This window comes from Mizuhopecten yessoensis, unplaced genomic scaffold (assembly GCF_002113885.1).
Source record: "Mizuhopecten yessoensis strain PY_sf001 unplaced genomic scaffold, ASM211388v2 scaffold10979, whole genome shotgun sequence".
Lineage (NCBI taxonomy): Eukaryota > Metazoa > Mollusca > Bivalvia > Pectinida > Pectinidae > Mizuhopecten > Mizuhopecten yessoensis.
The window spans coordinates 192,870-205,183 of NW_018408817.1; the positions used below are offsets into that span (position 1 = coordinate 192,870).

Genomic DNA, 12,314 nt, shown 5'->3' on the forward strand with positions numbered 1-12,314 from the left:
GTGTCTCCAGTGACCAAGTCACCGGTGTCTCCAGTGACCAAGTCACCGGTGTCTCCAGTGACCAAGTCACCGGTGTCTCCAGTGACCAAGTCACCACTGTCTCCAGTGACCAAGTCACCACTGTCTCCAGTGACCAAGTCACCACTGTCTCCAGTCACCACTGTCTCCAGTGACCAAGTCACCAGTGTCTCCAGTGACCAAGTCACCAGTGTCTCCAGTGACCAAGCCAATGGTGTCTCAAGTAACCAAGTCACCGGTGTCTCCAGTGACCAAGTCACCACTGTCTCCAGTGACCAAGTCACCGGTGTCTCCATTGACCAAGTCACCGGTGTCTCCAGTGACCAAGTCACCGGTGTCTCCAGTGACCAAGTCACCGGTGTCTCCAGTGACCAAGTCACCGGTGCCTCCAGTGACCAAGTCACCGGTGTCTCCATTGACCAAGTCACCACTGTCTCCAGTGACCAAGTCACCGGTGTCTCCAGTGACCAAGTCACCGGTGTCTCCAGTGACCAAGTCACCGCTGTCTCCAGTGACCAAGTCACCACTGTCTCCAGTGACCAAGTCACCACTGTCTCCAGTGACCAAGTCACCGGTGTCTCCATTGACCAAGTCACCGGTGTCTCCATTGACCAAGTCACCGGTGTCTCCAGTGACCAAGCTGGCAGAATGTCGACGAAACTTTCTGGGTAAGACCATTGTTTTTACATAGCAGTGACCCGATGAATTTTGCAAATATAGGATACCGAGTAGTATACAGAAGCTCTCTTATCCTTTTCACCACTGTGGACCATAATGGACTCTTCCAGATCAATGTATGGCAGAGTTTACTAAAGTTACATAGGGGTGAAAGGGTTAAGGTTAAGCATGGCCAATAACAAAAGAATAGAAGCAACTACTGACTCCAGGTTTCCATAACTGTATTGATACTTTAAGCTTCCACTCGCACAAATATCAATACAAAGTCCTGGACACAGGAGATGCTTCTCTTTCCTTTCATTATTTACTGATACCAAAAATAGGAGCATTTTTTTGAAAACGATTTCCAAACATTAATTTCTGAAAACATATCAAAAACTGTACATACTCTTTCCATGCCCTCTCTGCTGTTGTCTCAAAATCAACAATAACTTATAACACATTCTAAAATTAATGTTTGGGTCCTTAAATGACAGGTAACAAGAGGCCTAATGGGCCTGAATCACTCACCTGGTATTAATCTTATACTTGCAATCTTAAAAGTGTACTTACATACAGCTACAGGCAAAATACCAGTGTTTGATTCGAAAGAATTTATAAAAAGATTTAAACATGTGACACATTTGACCTTAAAAATCAAACAAGGACATTGATTGAATGATTGATTGATTGATTGATAGGTTTTACGTCCGTTTCACTGCCGAGTAGTTCAGTTATCCAGCAGACGAAGAAAAGGCGGGAAAATGAGTAGAAGGGATAAAGTATGGAGTGAAGGGATAGAAGAGGGAGACAGAGGAGAGAAGGAGCCGTCTGACATTTATGTATTTACTGTATAAGTCTAGTTTTTGTAAGACGGCTCCTAGGCCTAATGTTGCTTATCCTAACACTGGTCGTATAGCAGCACCAAGTCTGGACAGGAAGTGAGGTAGAAAGCCGCCAACATTAACACCGGCTCCTAACTATTCTAAGAATTTGACTTGTATATATAATTTTGAAGTCCTTCTTAATGTCTTAATAAAGAGACCCTAGTTCTAACGGCCGAAAATTTGGAATAAAGCTTACACTATCCTCTGTATCGGCGTTTACGCACCTACTCTTTTTCGTTCGAGATTGGACAGTTCTCAAACGGGCCACCATTTGTAGTCCCGTCCGTCCGTCTAAAAGGCCTGGGATGATATTTGGGCAGTAGCATGCTGGAATAAAGGACTACCGAGTTTGTCCAAATGAATGACCTTTGTCGAGTTTCAAGATCACATGGGTTAAATATGTTTAAAACCTTTTAACAACTTCNCACAGAATCCACTTTATATTGTACATGTACACTACATCTGTGTGGTAATGTGGCCAGGTCTCTATTATATAGCTGTTGTGAAGGTTAGAAAACCAGAATCCGCTTTATATTGTACATGTACATCACATCTGTGTGGTAATGTGAACCTGACTCTATTATATAGCTGTTGTGAAGGCTAGAAATACATACAAATGAAATATTATATATAAACTCTATGTCTTTAACATTCTAAAGAATAGTTGGAACCTAAATATTGTATCTCTTAGGTCTCAGCTGATGGTGTGAGAATGTGTTTATGATGTAACTACACATGGACGATGAAAAGGATTCATATTTACTGAATATCATTGTACTGAGTGAATATGAAGTATAGCTATAAGCTAGGGGATTAATCAGAAGGATTAAACATTTATTTACTTGCATGACTGATGAAGGTAAGTGAACCTTGAGCAGAATTTGCATGAACTGATCTGCAGATAATTTACTTTACATGGGATTAATTTTCCTCAACAGTCCATGCATATGCAACAAGTAAATTCATTTTCACTGCCTTATTCTATTGATGCATCTGATGATATAACGCCAGGACCACAATACTTATCATTAATATGTAAAAAAAACAAGAGGCCCATGGGCCTTAACGGTCACCTGAGTCTACAGTATTTATTTTTGTTGTTGAAATATGTACCAATTTGAGTAAAAAATAGTATAATGTTAACTTAACTTTGTCAGGACCATGAGCTGATCATTCCTATACCAATTTTAAGTGAGATCGGCCTATTAGAACTTAGTAGCAAAATAGCGGCCATGGCAGCCAAATTNAGACAATATTTTCTCTGTTTTTGGCACAATATTTTTCTAAATTGTCCACTTACGGTCTTCCTTTGGTATTGCGTCTAGTATACCCTGGAACCAGGAGTCTCTGGCCTATAACATAGAAACAATGTTTATCAATATTGCCTATGCGCACAATCACAAATCTATAAATGATCAAAATTTGAACAACGTATATGTATTAACATAACATCAAAAAATTGTTATGATACAGGGATGGTATTGTCCTCCCCTCTACATCGAAGGATGAATTGTGAGTTGTTTCCTCACTTGTGAATTGTGATATTTTGTGGGACCAAAATGAGAATTTTTTATTTTTCTTTCCATCAGAGTTTACCTTCCATGCAAAAGCCAGGGTTATATCAATTTTATCAATTGAGAAGAGTGAGAAAAGTTTACAATACTCAATCAATACTTCAAGATAATCCCTAAGGATTCCTGTCCCACTGCAGGCAAAACACTAGAGAGTTCCACTGCAGGCAAAACACTAGAGAGTTCCACTGTAGTGTTCATACACACAGTTACCTCCCCTAATTTCGTTGTGGGTTTAACTTAGTGGGTGGGAACAGGAACCTGCCCCTGATCAGGTAGCTATGATGGTTACAGCTACAGTATTGTGACTGTGTCAGATTTACTATCATTGTAGATTAATACCAGGACACTGCCCCTGATCAGGTAGCTACGATCGTTACAGCTACAGTATTGTGAATGTGCCAGATTTACTATCATTGTAGATTAATACCAGAACACTGCCCCTGATCAGGTAGCTACGATGGTTACAGCTACAGTATTGTGACTGTGCCAGATTTACTATCATTGTAGATTAATACCAGAACACTGCCCCTGATCAGGTAGCTACGATGGTTACAGCTACAGTATTGTGACTGTGTCAGATTTACTATCATTGTAGATTAATACCAGAACACTGCCCCTGATCAGGTAGCTACGATGGTTACAGCTACAGTATTGTGACTGTGTCAGATTTACTATCATTGTAGATTAATACCAGAACACTGCCCCTGATCAGGTAGCTACGATGGTTACAGCTACAGTATTGTGACTGTGTCAGATTTACTATCATTGTAGATTAATACCAGAACACTGCCCCTGATCAGGTAGCTACGATGGTTACAGCTACAGTATTGTGACTGTGTCAGATTTACTATCATTGTAGATTAATACCAGAACACTGCCCCTGATCAGGTAGCTACGATGGTTACAGCTACAGTATTGTGACTGTGTCAGATTTACTATCATTGTAGATTAATACCAGAACACTGCCCCTGATCAGGTAGCTACGATGGTTACAGCTACAGTATTGTGACTGTGTCAGATTTACTATCATTGTAGATTAATACCAGAACACTGCCCCTGATCAGGTAGCTACGATGGTTACAGCTACAGTATTGTGACTGTGTCAGATTTACTATCATTGTAGATTAATACCAGAACACTGCCCCTGATCAGGTAGCTACGATGGTTACAGCTACAGTATTGTGACTGTGTCAGATTTACTATCATTGTAGATTAATACCAGAACACTGCCCCTGATCAGGTAGCTACGATGGTTACAGCTACAGTATTGTGACTGTGTCAGATTTACTATCATTGTAGATTAATACCAGAACACTGCCCCTGATCAGGTAGCTACGATGGTTACAGCTACAGTATTGTGACTGTGTCAGATTTACTATCATTGTAGATTAATACCAGAACACTGCCCCTGATCAGGTAGCTACGATGGTTACAGCTACAGTATTGTGACTGTGTCAGATTTACTATCATTGTAGATTAATACCAGAACACTGCCCCTGATCAGGTAGCTACGATGGTTACAGCTACAGTATTGTGACTGTGTCAGATTTACTATCATTGTAGATTAATACCAGAACACTGCCCCTGATCAGGTAGCTACGATGGTTACAGCTACAGTATTGTGACTGTGTCAGATTTACTATCATTGTAGATTAATACCAGAACACTGCCCCTGATCAGGTAGCTACGATGGTTACAGCTACAGTATTGTGACTGTGCCAGATTTACTATCATTGTAGATTAATACCAGAACACTGCCCCTGATCAGGTAGCTACGATGGTTACAGCTACAGTATTGTGACTGTGCCAGATTTACTATCATTGTAGATTAATACCAGAACACTGCCCCTGATCAGGTAGCTACGATGGTTACAGCTACAGTATTGTGACTGTGTCAGATTTACTATCATTGTAGATTAATACCAGAACACTGCCCCTGATCAGGTAGCTACCATGGTTACAGCTACAGTATTGTGACTGTTCCAGATTTACTATCATTGTAGATCAATACCAGGACACTGCCCCTGATCAGGTAGCTACGATGGTTACAGCTACAGTATTGTGACTGTGCCAGATTTACTATCATTGTAGATTAATACCAGGACACTGCCCCTGGTTATTGTCTGCCTCGGTCGTTTTTATTTTTACCATTATTACATTAAAGTTCCTCAAGGTATGTTTCTTCTCAAAAATAATTCAATAAACCGATCCTTATGTTTGATCATTGTTTAGGCACAGTGGTAGAGGGATCCTTAAAGAATTGTACAGACATTTGTTTATAAAACAGACCTGCAGAAACTTGATGCGGAGCTCGGCCTCGGTAAAGACGTCCATCCTGCGGAGGTAGCCTATGACACGGAGACAGGCCGGGAGCTGGACATTAGTTCTCAGCTGCTGTATCAACTGGTTCAGCATGAGCTGAGCCGAGTTCTTCACCTCTGATACTATGTTCTGTAAAGTATAGGATATGGAAATAATATTGGTTCATGTATATACCGGTATATCTATATACATTTATAATTATTATATAAAAGTAATATCAGTTCATGTATATAGTACTGGTATATCTATATACATTTATAAGAAGAAAAAAGTAAAATCCTTCATGCATAACATTTGATTCTGTCTATTACTTCATGAATAACAATTCCTTTTTGAAAGAAAAAAAGCACTGGCAATTTCTAGAAGGGTTTTCTTCTACATTGCTGCTCTTTCAATTTTATTTTATCAGGCATACAAACATATTACACAAAAGGAGACACTGACAAGCATACATTTTACCAAGAGCTACCTAAATATCTAACTGTGGTCCAACACGGGTTGTGGGGATCAACCCTGTGCCTACCAGCAAACCAGGGTTCAAAATGACAAAACTGCTGTGAAATTGTCTGGCCCTCATGGCTAGGGGCCAGTTATAAATAACATTTGAGTTTGTCTAAACTTAAATAAAAAATAATTTCTGACACTTTTCAACCCTTCATAAATAATAGATGAAAAGTAATTTGGGGTTCTGTCATGACCTTCTGAGGAATAGGAAAAACTGTCCATATGTCTGTACTGTAATAGTATACATGGAACCCACCAGAAGTACTGTTTCCCGAGGGAAACAGTGGGTCCCAACTCCGAGGGAAAATGGTTTTGACTGTTGACTGATAAGGCATGAAACAACAGTTTTGTTACTTAACAATGAAAAAACAAAAAGTTCCATGTTGAATGTGATGTTTAGATCTACCGACAGACGACCGTCAACAATCCAGTACCAAAAACGCTTGATCATCGGGGTGCTTGTAATTATAGGTGCGTTCGATTACCTAACACGTGACCAGTCAACAGTTTCACGTGACCAGTCAACAGCTTTACGGAAGCACACATTAGCTATAGTTCGTTGTCTAGGGAAACAGTCGAAATACATTGATATGAATTTATTTATAGCGAGTCAGGTATACTTACAGCAATAACAGGTATGTTGGCATGTTTTTTCTCGAGTCGCTTGACATGTGCGGCCAGTTCCAGTGCCTCCTCATAGTAACTGTTCCTCACACACGTGTCCATCAGCTGTGGCATTTCTAGGATCTCCAACAGCTGGGTGTGACGCTGGAGGGTCAGTGTGTTCATCCGCCGGCTACAATACAAGTGGGCAGATATTACATAAGGGATATACCAGGCAACTTTGTGTGTAAACATCCCACACCTACACTACGACTCAATGTCAGGTCATATACAACACAACAGTGCATTAAATCTCTATAATAATGTTAATTTATTGCCCTATTTCAAATTGACATTTTTCAACAGTTAACATATATGTATTAATTGTCCCACGTATGATTGAATCAGTGTACATTGTATTTAATGCAGTCAACATGAGCATGTTGGCAGATTCTCAATAATAGAAATTGATTCCCTGGTTTATAGTACATACAAAGTCAAACCTGTATTGAGAGACCACCCTTGGAAAGTCCAAAATGTCGTCTTTTAACACAGGTACAATGAAATCACTACAATAGGGAACATTATACAAACTTGCCAACCCTCCCTATTTTGGCGGGAGACTATTCTTATATTCAGAGATCTAATAATTTCATCTGAAAGAATAACTCAAAAGATGACATTCTTATGTTATATCTTACCTATGGGGTATATACACACCTTTTATATATGTTTTTAATTTTGAGCATGCAGAATCTCCCCCATGGGATCTCAAAAGGTTGGCAAGTATTATTATACTATAATACTGACATTTTGCTATGGATCACCTATATATTGAAAAAATCAAAATGTTAGAAAGGATATTATATTTTCCTTAGGTACTGTTTTGGGCGAATATGTTAGCCTTCCAAATCGTCTTGTGTGGGTGTGTTCAGTCAACCATAAACGTGTGTGCACACTTTTCCACGTGTACACCCCTTTCAAAAGCTAAGCTAGGCTAAGTANAATGTGTTCAGTCAACCATAAAAGTGTGTGCACACTTTTCCACGTGTACACCCCTTTCAAAAGCTAAGCTAGGCTAAGTAAGGTGTTGTTCAAATTGTTAAGGAAATCAATTTGATGAATATTCTTTGCACGTTTTTGTTTTAATATGGCACAAAGACGAACCAGACAACGGTTAAATGACGGTGAAATAAATAGGGGCATCAGAATGCTGAAAGCTAGCATGTCTCACTGTCAGGTTGCAGCAGACCTTGGGGTGTCTCAAAGTGTGGTGGCAAGAATGTGGAATCGTTTCAAAACTAACGGAAGTCCTTCAAGACCGGAGACGTCATGCCGGAGGTCGTTCGAGGGCTACAACACAGCACAAAGACCAATTTTTGCTCATACAGGCACAGCGTCACAGGTTCTAGACTGCCACAGCTTTACGAAATGCTTCTGGTACCCGGGTAGCCACTCAGACAGTTATGAACTGTCTTCGTGATGCTGGTTTAAGGTCACGTAGACTCGGTCCGGATTTACTGCGATGAAATCCTTGATGCCTATGTCAGGCCCTACGCTGGCGCTATCGGCCCTGACTTCATCATTATGGATAATGCTAATGCTAATAATGCTAGGCCACATAGAGCAAAGGCGACTGAGCAGTATCTACAGCAAGAGACCATTCAACGAGCTTTGTTCAATTTAAGTTTTTTAGTGAATACCTCGTTGTTACCAATTTTAAGGGTAACCCTTTTCCAGTGGCTCATTTTCTGACTGTAATTACGATTTTTGGAATTTTTGCATGCTGATGTATTAAAAGAACAATCAATTTTTCAAAAACAATCTCAGTATAAACCAAATAAAATAAATATTTTTGCATATGCCCAAAATTAAAAGCGATCCTTAGCAAAATATGAGTAGTATATTAATCACAGTGGGCTCTTCTAACTAATTGGAAGGGGATAGAGAGGCGTTGATATTTGATAATATATAGGTGGATGGGTCGAAAATATTTGTTTAACATTTGCCTTGTGGATCAATGATAAAGTAAGTGTAGTGCATTGTCACAAAAATATCCTTACTGCCCCCACGTCCACCCCCAGCTCCCATTCATGAGTTTTTGGAATACCTCTAAATCAGTAATTCCATACCTGGCATTGATTTCCTCCGCCTGTTTCATAACTTTCTCACATTCTTGTGAGAAGTCCGGGAGCTTCTGCAGCATGGCACCAACATGTTTTTCTATGATTTGAAACTGAAATGAAAATAAAATTCATTCTTGCTCAAAACATAAATGAAATCTCAGGGGGTGATTAAAATTCAATTCAATGACAAGTTTAACAGAGAGTGCCTACTACTTGACAAGCAGAGGGAGATAAAATATTGTCTAATATTTGTTTTATAGTTAATCTAAATTGAGTAGTACCTTTCTTTATAAATCAGTTCATGTAACTATAGACAATAAATACAATTGTTTGCAATATTCAATATATGGTAAAACATGCTTTCTACAACTGTGCTTTAAGAACAGAGGCAACTTAGCTCTTATAGAATGGAGAAATACTTTACCGAGACTGCCACTGTACTATTGATACTAGTGATTCATCAAGATCACTAATGTAAGCGCCCTGAACAGGAAGGACAAGTGAGATGTCTCAAGCTTCCAGTCAATGTGTTTTTATTTTATCAATCATTTCCAAAAGATATTTTAGAATTCAATTTCTACAAAACAAATACTTAAGATACAAGACACACTTAAGATCACAAAAAGTTTTTTTCTTTCTGCTTTTTTTTTTTTGAACAGTACCAAAAGTTATTTTCTAAATCTTGATACAAAGTTGTATAATACCTGTAGCAGAAAAATTTCTATCTAATAATATAAAGTGATTTTTCAAGTAGTTAGTCAATGTTGCTTAGACCAATTATTGGTATCTAATATCTACAGAATATTTGTCAAAGTCATGATGAATTTAATGTTATGTATTATAATATCTAAGTAATTACATCTTCAAATATTTCCCGGGAACATTCCGCTGTCTGGATAAAAGTTTTGTAGTGTTGGAAAGCTAAGTGCTGAGTTTCTTGTAGAATCTGGGACTTTGTTTCAGACAAACGGTCTGGCTCTTGAGCTGAAACAATCAAATCAAAGATATTTTTTTTAAATTGAATCACAGATTGACGATAAAATAATCATGCAGCTGATTTCACTGAAACTTTGCAATCTATCTGTTTTTCTTTTCATACATGTAAGTCTAATAAAAGTTATGATTTTTGTATTTTAAATTTCATTTTCTTTTACTCAACCTTTGCCTGATGATGACATGCAGAATGTAGATATAACAGGTTTTCAAATTAAATTACCAATATCTCATGTCTCAGTTTAAATTGAATCATGTATCTATTTTACTACACTTACTTTTGCAGACTTTTCATAATGATAATTGTAAAGCCTTGTACTTTTACATACCTAGTTTGTCAACTCCATATGAGCTCAGCTCTGACAAATACTGTACAAATTCAGGATTATCATTCCAGCTTTCTGTCATAACAAATAAAATATACAAATATATTTATCATCATGAAAAAAATCATAATACATATTCAATGTTGTATGGCAGAATGCAATTTTTCAATTTGATTAAGTAAGTGAAAGAATCTACCAATACAAAATTTAACTAAGACATTTTAATTCGATTAATTTTCAATCGAAAACTTTTGGTTTATGTTTAACAAAATTGGCAATTATCAAAATTGGTGGTAGAAACCTTGTATAGAAGAAATGACAGTATGATGAACACAAATCAAAGGCTTCAATTTGCCTAATGTGATATTGCATAGGTGTTAGAAATTCCAACTGTATATTGAGATAAAAGTCATATATAAAAAAAATAAGAGTATTACTATACAAAAGTACAGTACCTTATTTTTTAAATGATTTTTATCTCAATTTACAGTCAGAATTTCAAACTCCTATGGATATTTATTGCTTCCATAATTATTTTTGTTTGTTCAAAATATTCCAACTTTAGCACAAGAATCTGATTAGACCACATTCATTTTAATAACGCGATCCAAATGGTTGGACCAGAGTTGTGCATTCATGAAAAAAGGTCGGGCCAGAGTCACTTTCATTTAATCACTATCCAAACGATTGGGCCGGTTAGACCAGATTTGTTCGTTTATGAAATAAGGTCGGACCTAGTAATCAGGTACTGGAGCACCGGCAAATCTGGCTATATAGGCAGATTTGGCTTTAGAGTCAAATATGACTATATGTACATAAGACGAATGAAGCACTGGATAGACAAACCGGACGACCCGGTCGCTAGATCTGTAGATGGTTCACCACACAAATTGATTGGTGTGTAAGACTAGAATGTGAGGTGCATTATAACTGTGCAATCATAATTCGATTCAATATTCTTCCTTCGCTTTGTGTGTATGTTTTATAAAATCAAAGCAACAATTAACCTGGAAACGAGTCTTTGAACATTGAAGTCAAAATATTTTCATCTTCCACGTCAATATTCGCCATCTTGTTTATTGAAGGTGATCACGGTCTCCAAGACGTTTCACGCGACTGAGGGAGGATTAATTAACGTCTGGTAAGAATATAACGTCACGGAGAATAAACCTACGTTAGACCTAAATAAAATGTGTCTGTACACCTCTAGAGACAAAATAACCCTTTAAAATGACATATTTTGAGTTGGTCTTTCAGATATTGTCATTAGATCTTTCACCGGTTGGAAATTTAAGGGTCCAAAATCGAGAGTCTCCCTCCTTAATAGGGAGGGTTAGCAAATATGCATAGCAGCTCTATATAACACAATATATAACGTTAACACATTTACGGGCAAACTAGGGTGAGGTAAAGACGTATATACTATAGGCCTATGGCTTTATATGTCTCTGGGTGAGGGTACCCAAAATGGAACACTTTTACTCTCAATCAATATTTTTTATATATGTTTTTTGCATTTTGAGCAAATTTCATCTTCCTCCTCTGAAACATTGCCCATAAACTCAATTGAAATATTAAAATAATGAAATGAAAAAAAGGCCCGGGAAACGATACGGTGCGACAACATAAATATCATTTCTTATTTCTAAATATGGAAAACTACATGTTCAAACAATTATTTTAGGGTTCAAATGACTAAAATTTGTCAGAAATTCTCAAAACCTTTTTTATAGTAAAGATAATTATTTCAAATGCTGTCAGTTATGTCATCAACTGACACACGCGCTGTTGATACCCAAGAAATACAGAAAATGAAGACTAAATGCATTTATTGATTTATTACAGTAAAAAAGTTCGTCTTACAGAACTTTATAGGAAATATTAATATTTCCTTTAATGTTTAGTGTTCCATTTTGGATAAACTCACCTTATATTGAACTATTATTAACCATAATATGCTGTTATTTAATTCAAGCAGTTGATGAAAAAGGCTAAATATATGAAGTTTGCATAATGCGGCTTACAAACACAAAAATAGAATGAGCTGACAAGAGTTCTTCCCCTTGCACTGTTGATCCATCATGCTCTCAGGTTTCAAACGCAGAATCGGGGCGGGTCCAGGTGAGGGCGTAAGTAATGGGCGTACGGCGTCTGGTTACTTCATAATTTGATGGTAAATTGTTGAAATCCAGGAGCTTCTGAGCTTCCCCATGGACCCTCTACCAGGGCAACCGTAATTACGCCTCCCGTTCATAAAATCCTGGCCTAGGACTATTGAAATGTTAAGTAACGCCTTATACCCTA

The 12,314-nt window shown here is 37.8% G+C and overlaps 1 protein-coding gene across 1 annotated transcript in view; it reads right to left on the reverse strand.

Annotated features, from left to right (window-relative positions):
• The window catches only part of LOC110464281 (conserved oligomeric Golgi complex subunit 8-like), a 17,384-nt gene extending 6,290 nt beyond the window's left edge, over positions 1-11,094 (reverse strand). Inside the window, exons 1-8 of the mRNA XM_021519413.1 lie at positions 11,018-11,094; positions 10,014-10,085; positions 9,551-9,675; positions 8,698-8,801; positions 6,587-6,758; positions 5,426-5,587; positions 2,863-2,914; positions 15-682 (exon numbers count right to left, since the gene is read on the reverse strand). Of these exons, the coding sequence (XP_021375088.1) occupies positions 15-682; positions 2,863-2,914; positions 5,426-5,587; positions 6,587-6,758; positions 8,698-8,801; positions 9,551-9,675; positions 10,014-10,085; positions 11,018-11,081 (1,419 nt within the window). The 5' untranslated portion in view covers positions 11,082-11,094. The remainder of the gene's footprint in view (positions 1-14; positions 683-2,862; positions 2,915-5,425; positions 5,588-6,586; positions 6,759-8,697; positions 8,802-9,550; positions 9,676-10,013; positions 10,086-11,017) is intronic.
• Positions 11,095-12,314: the final 1,220 nt, after the last annotated feature.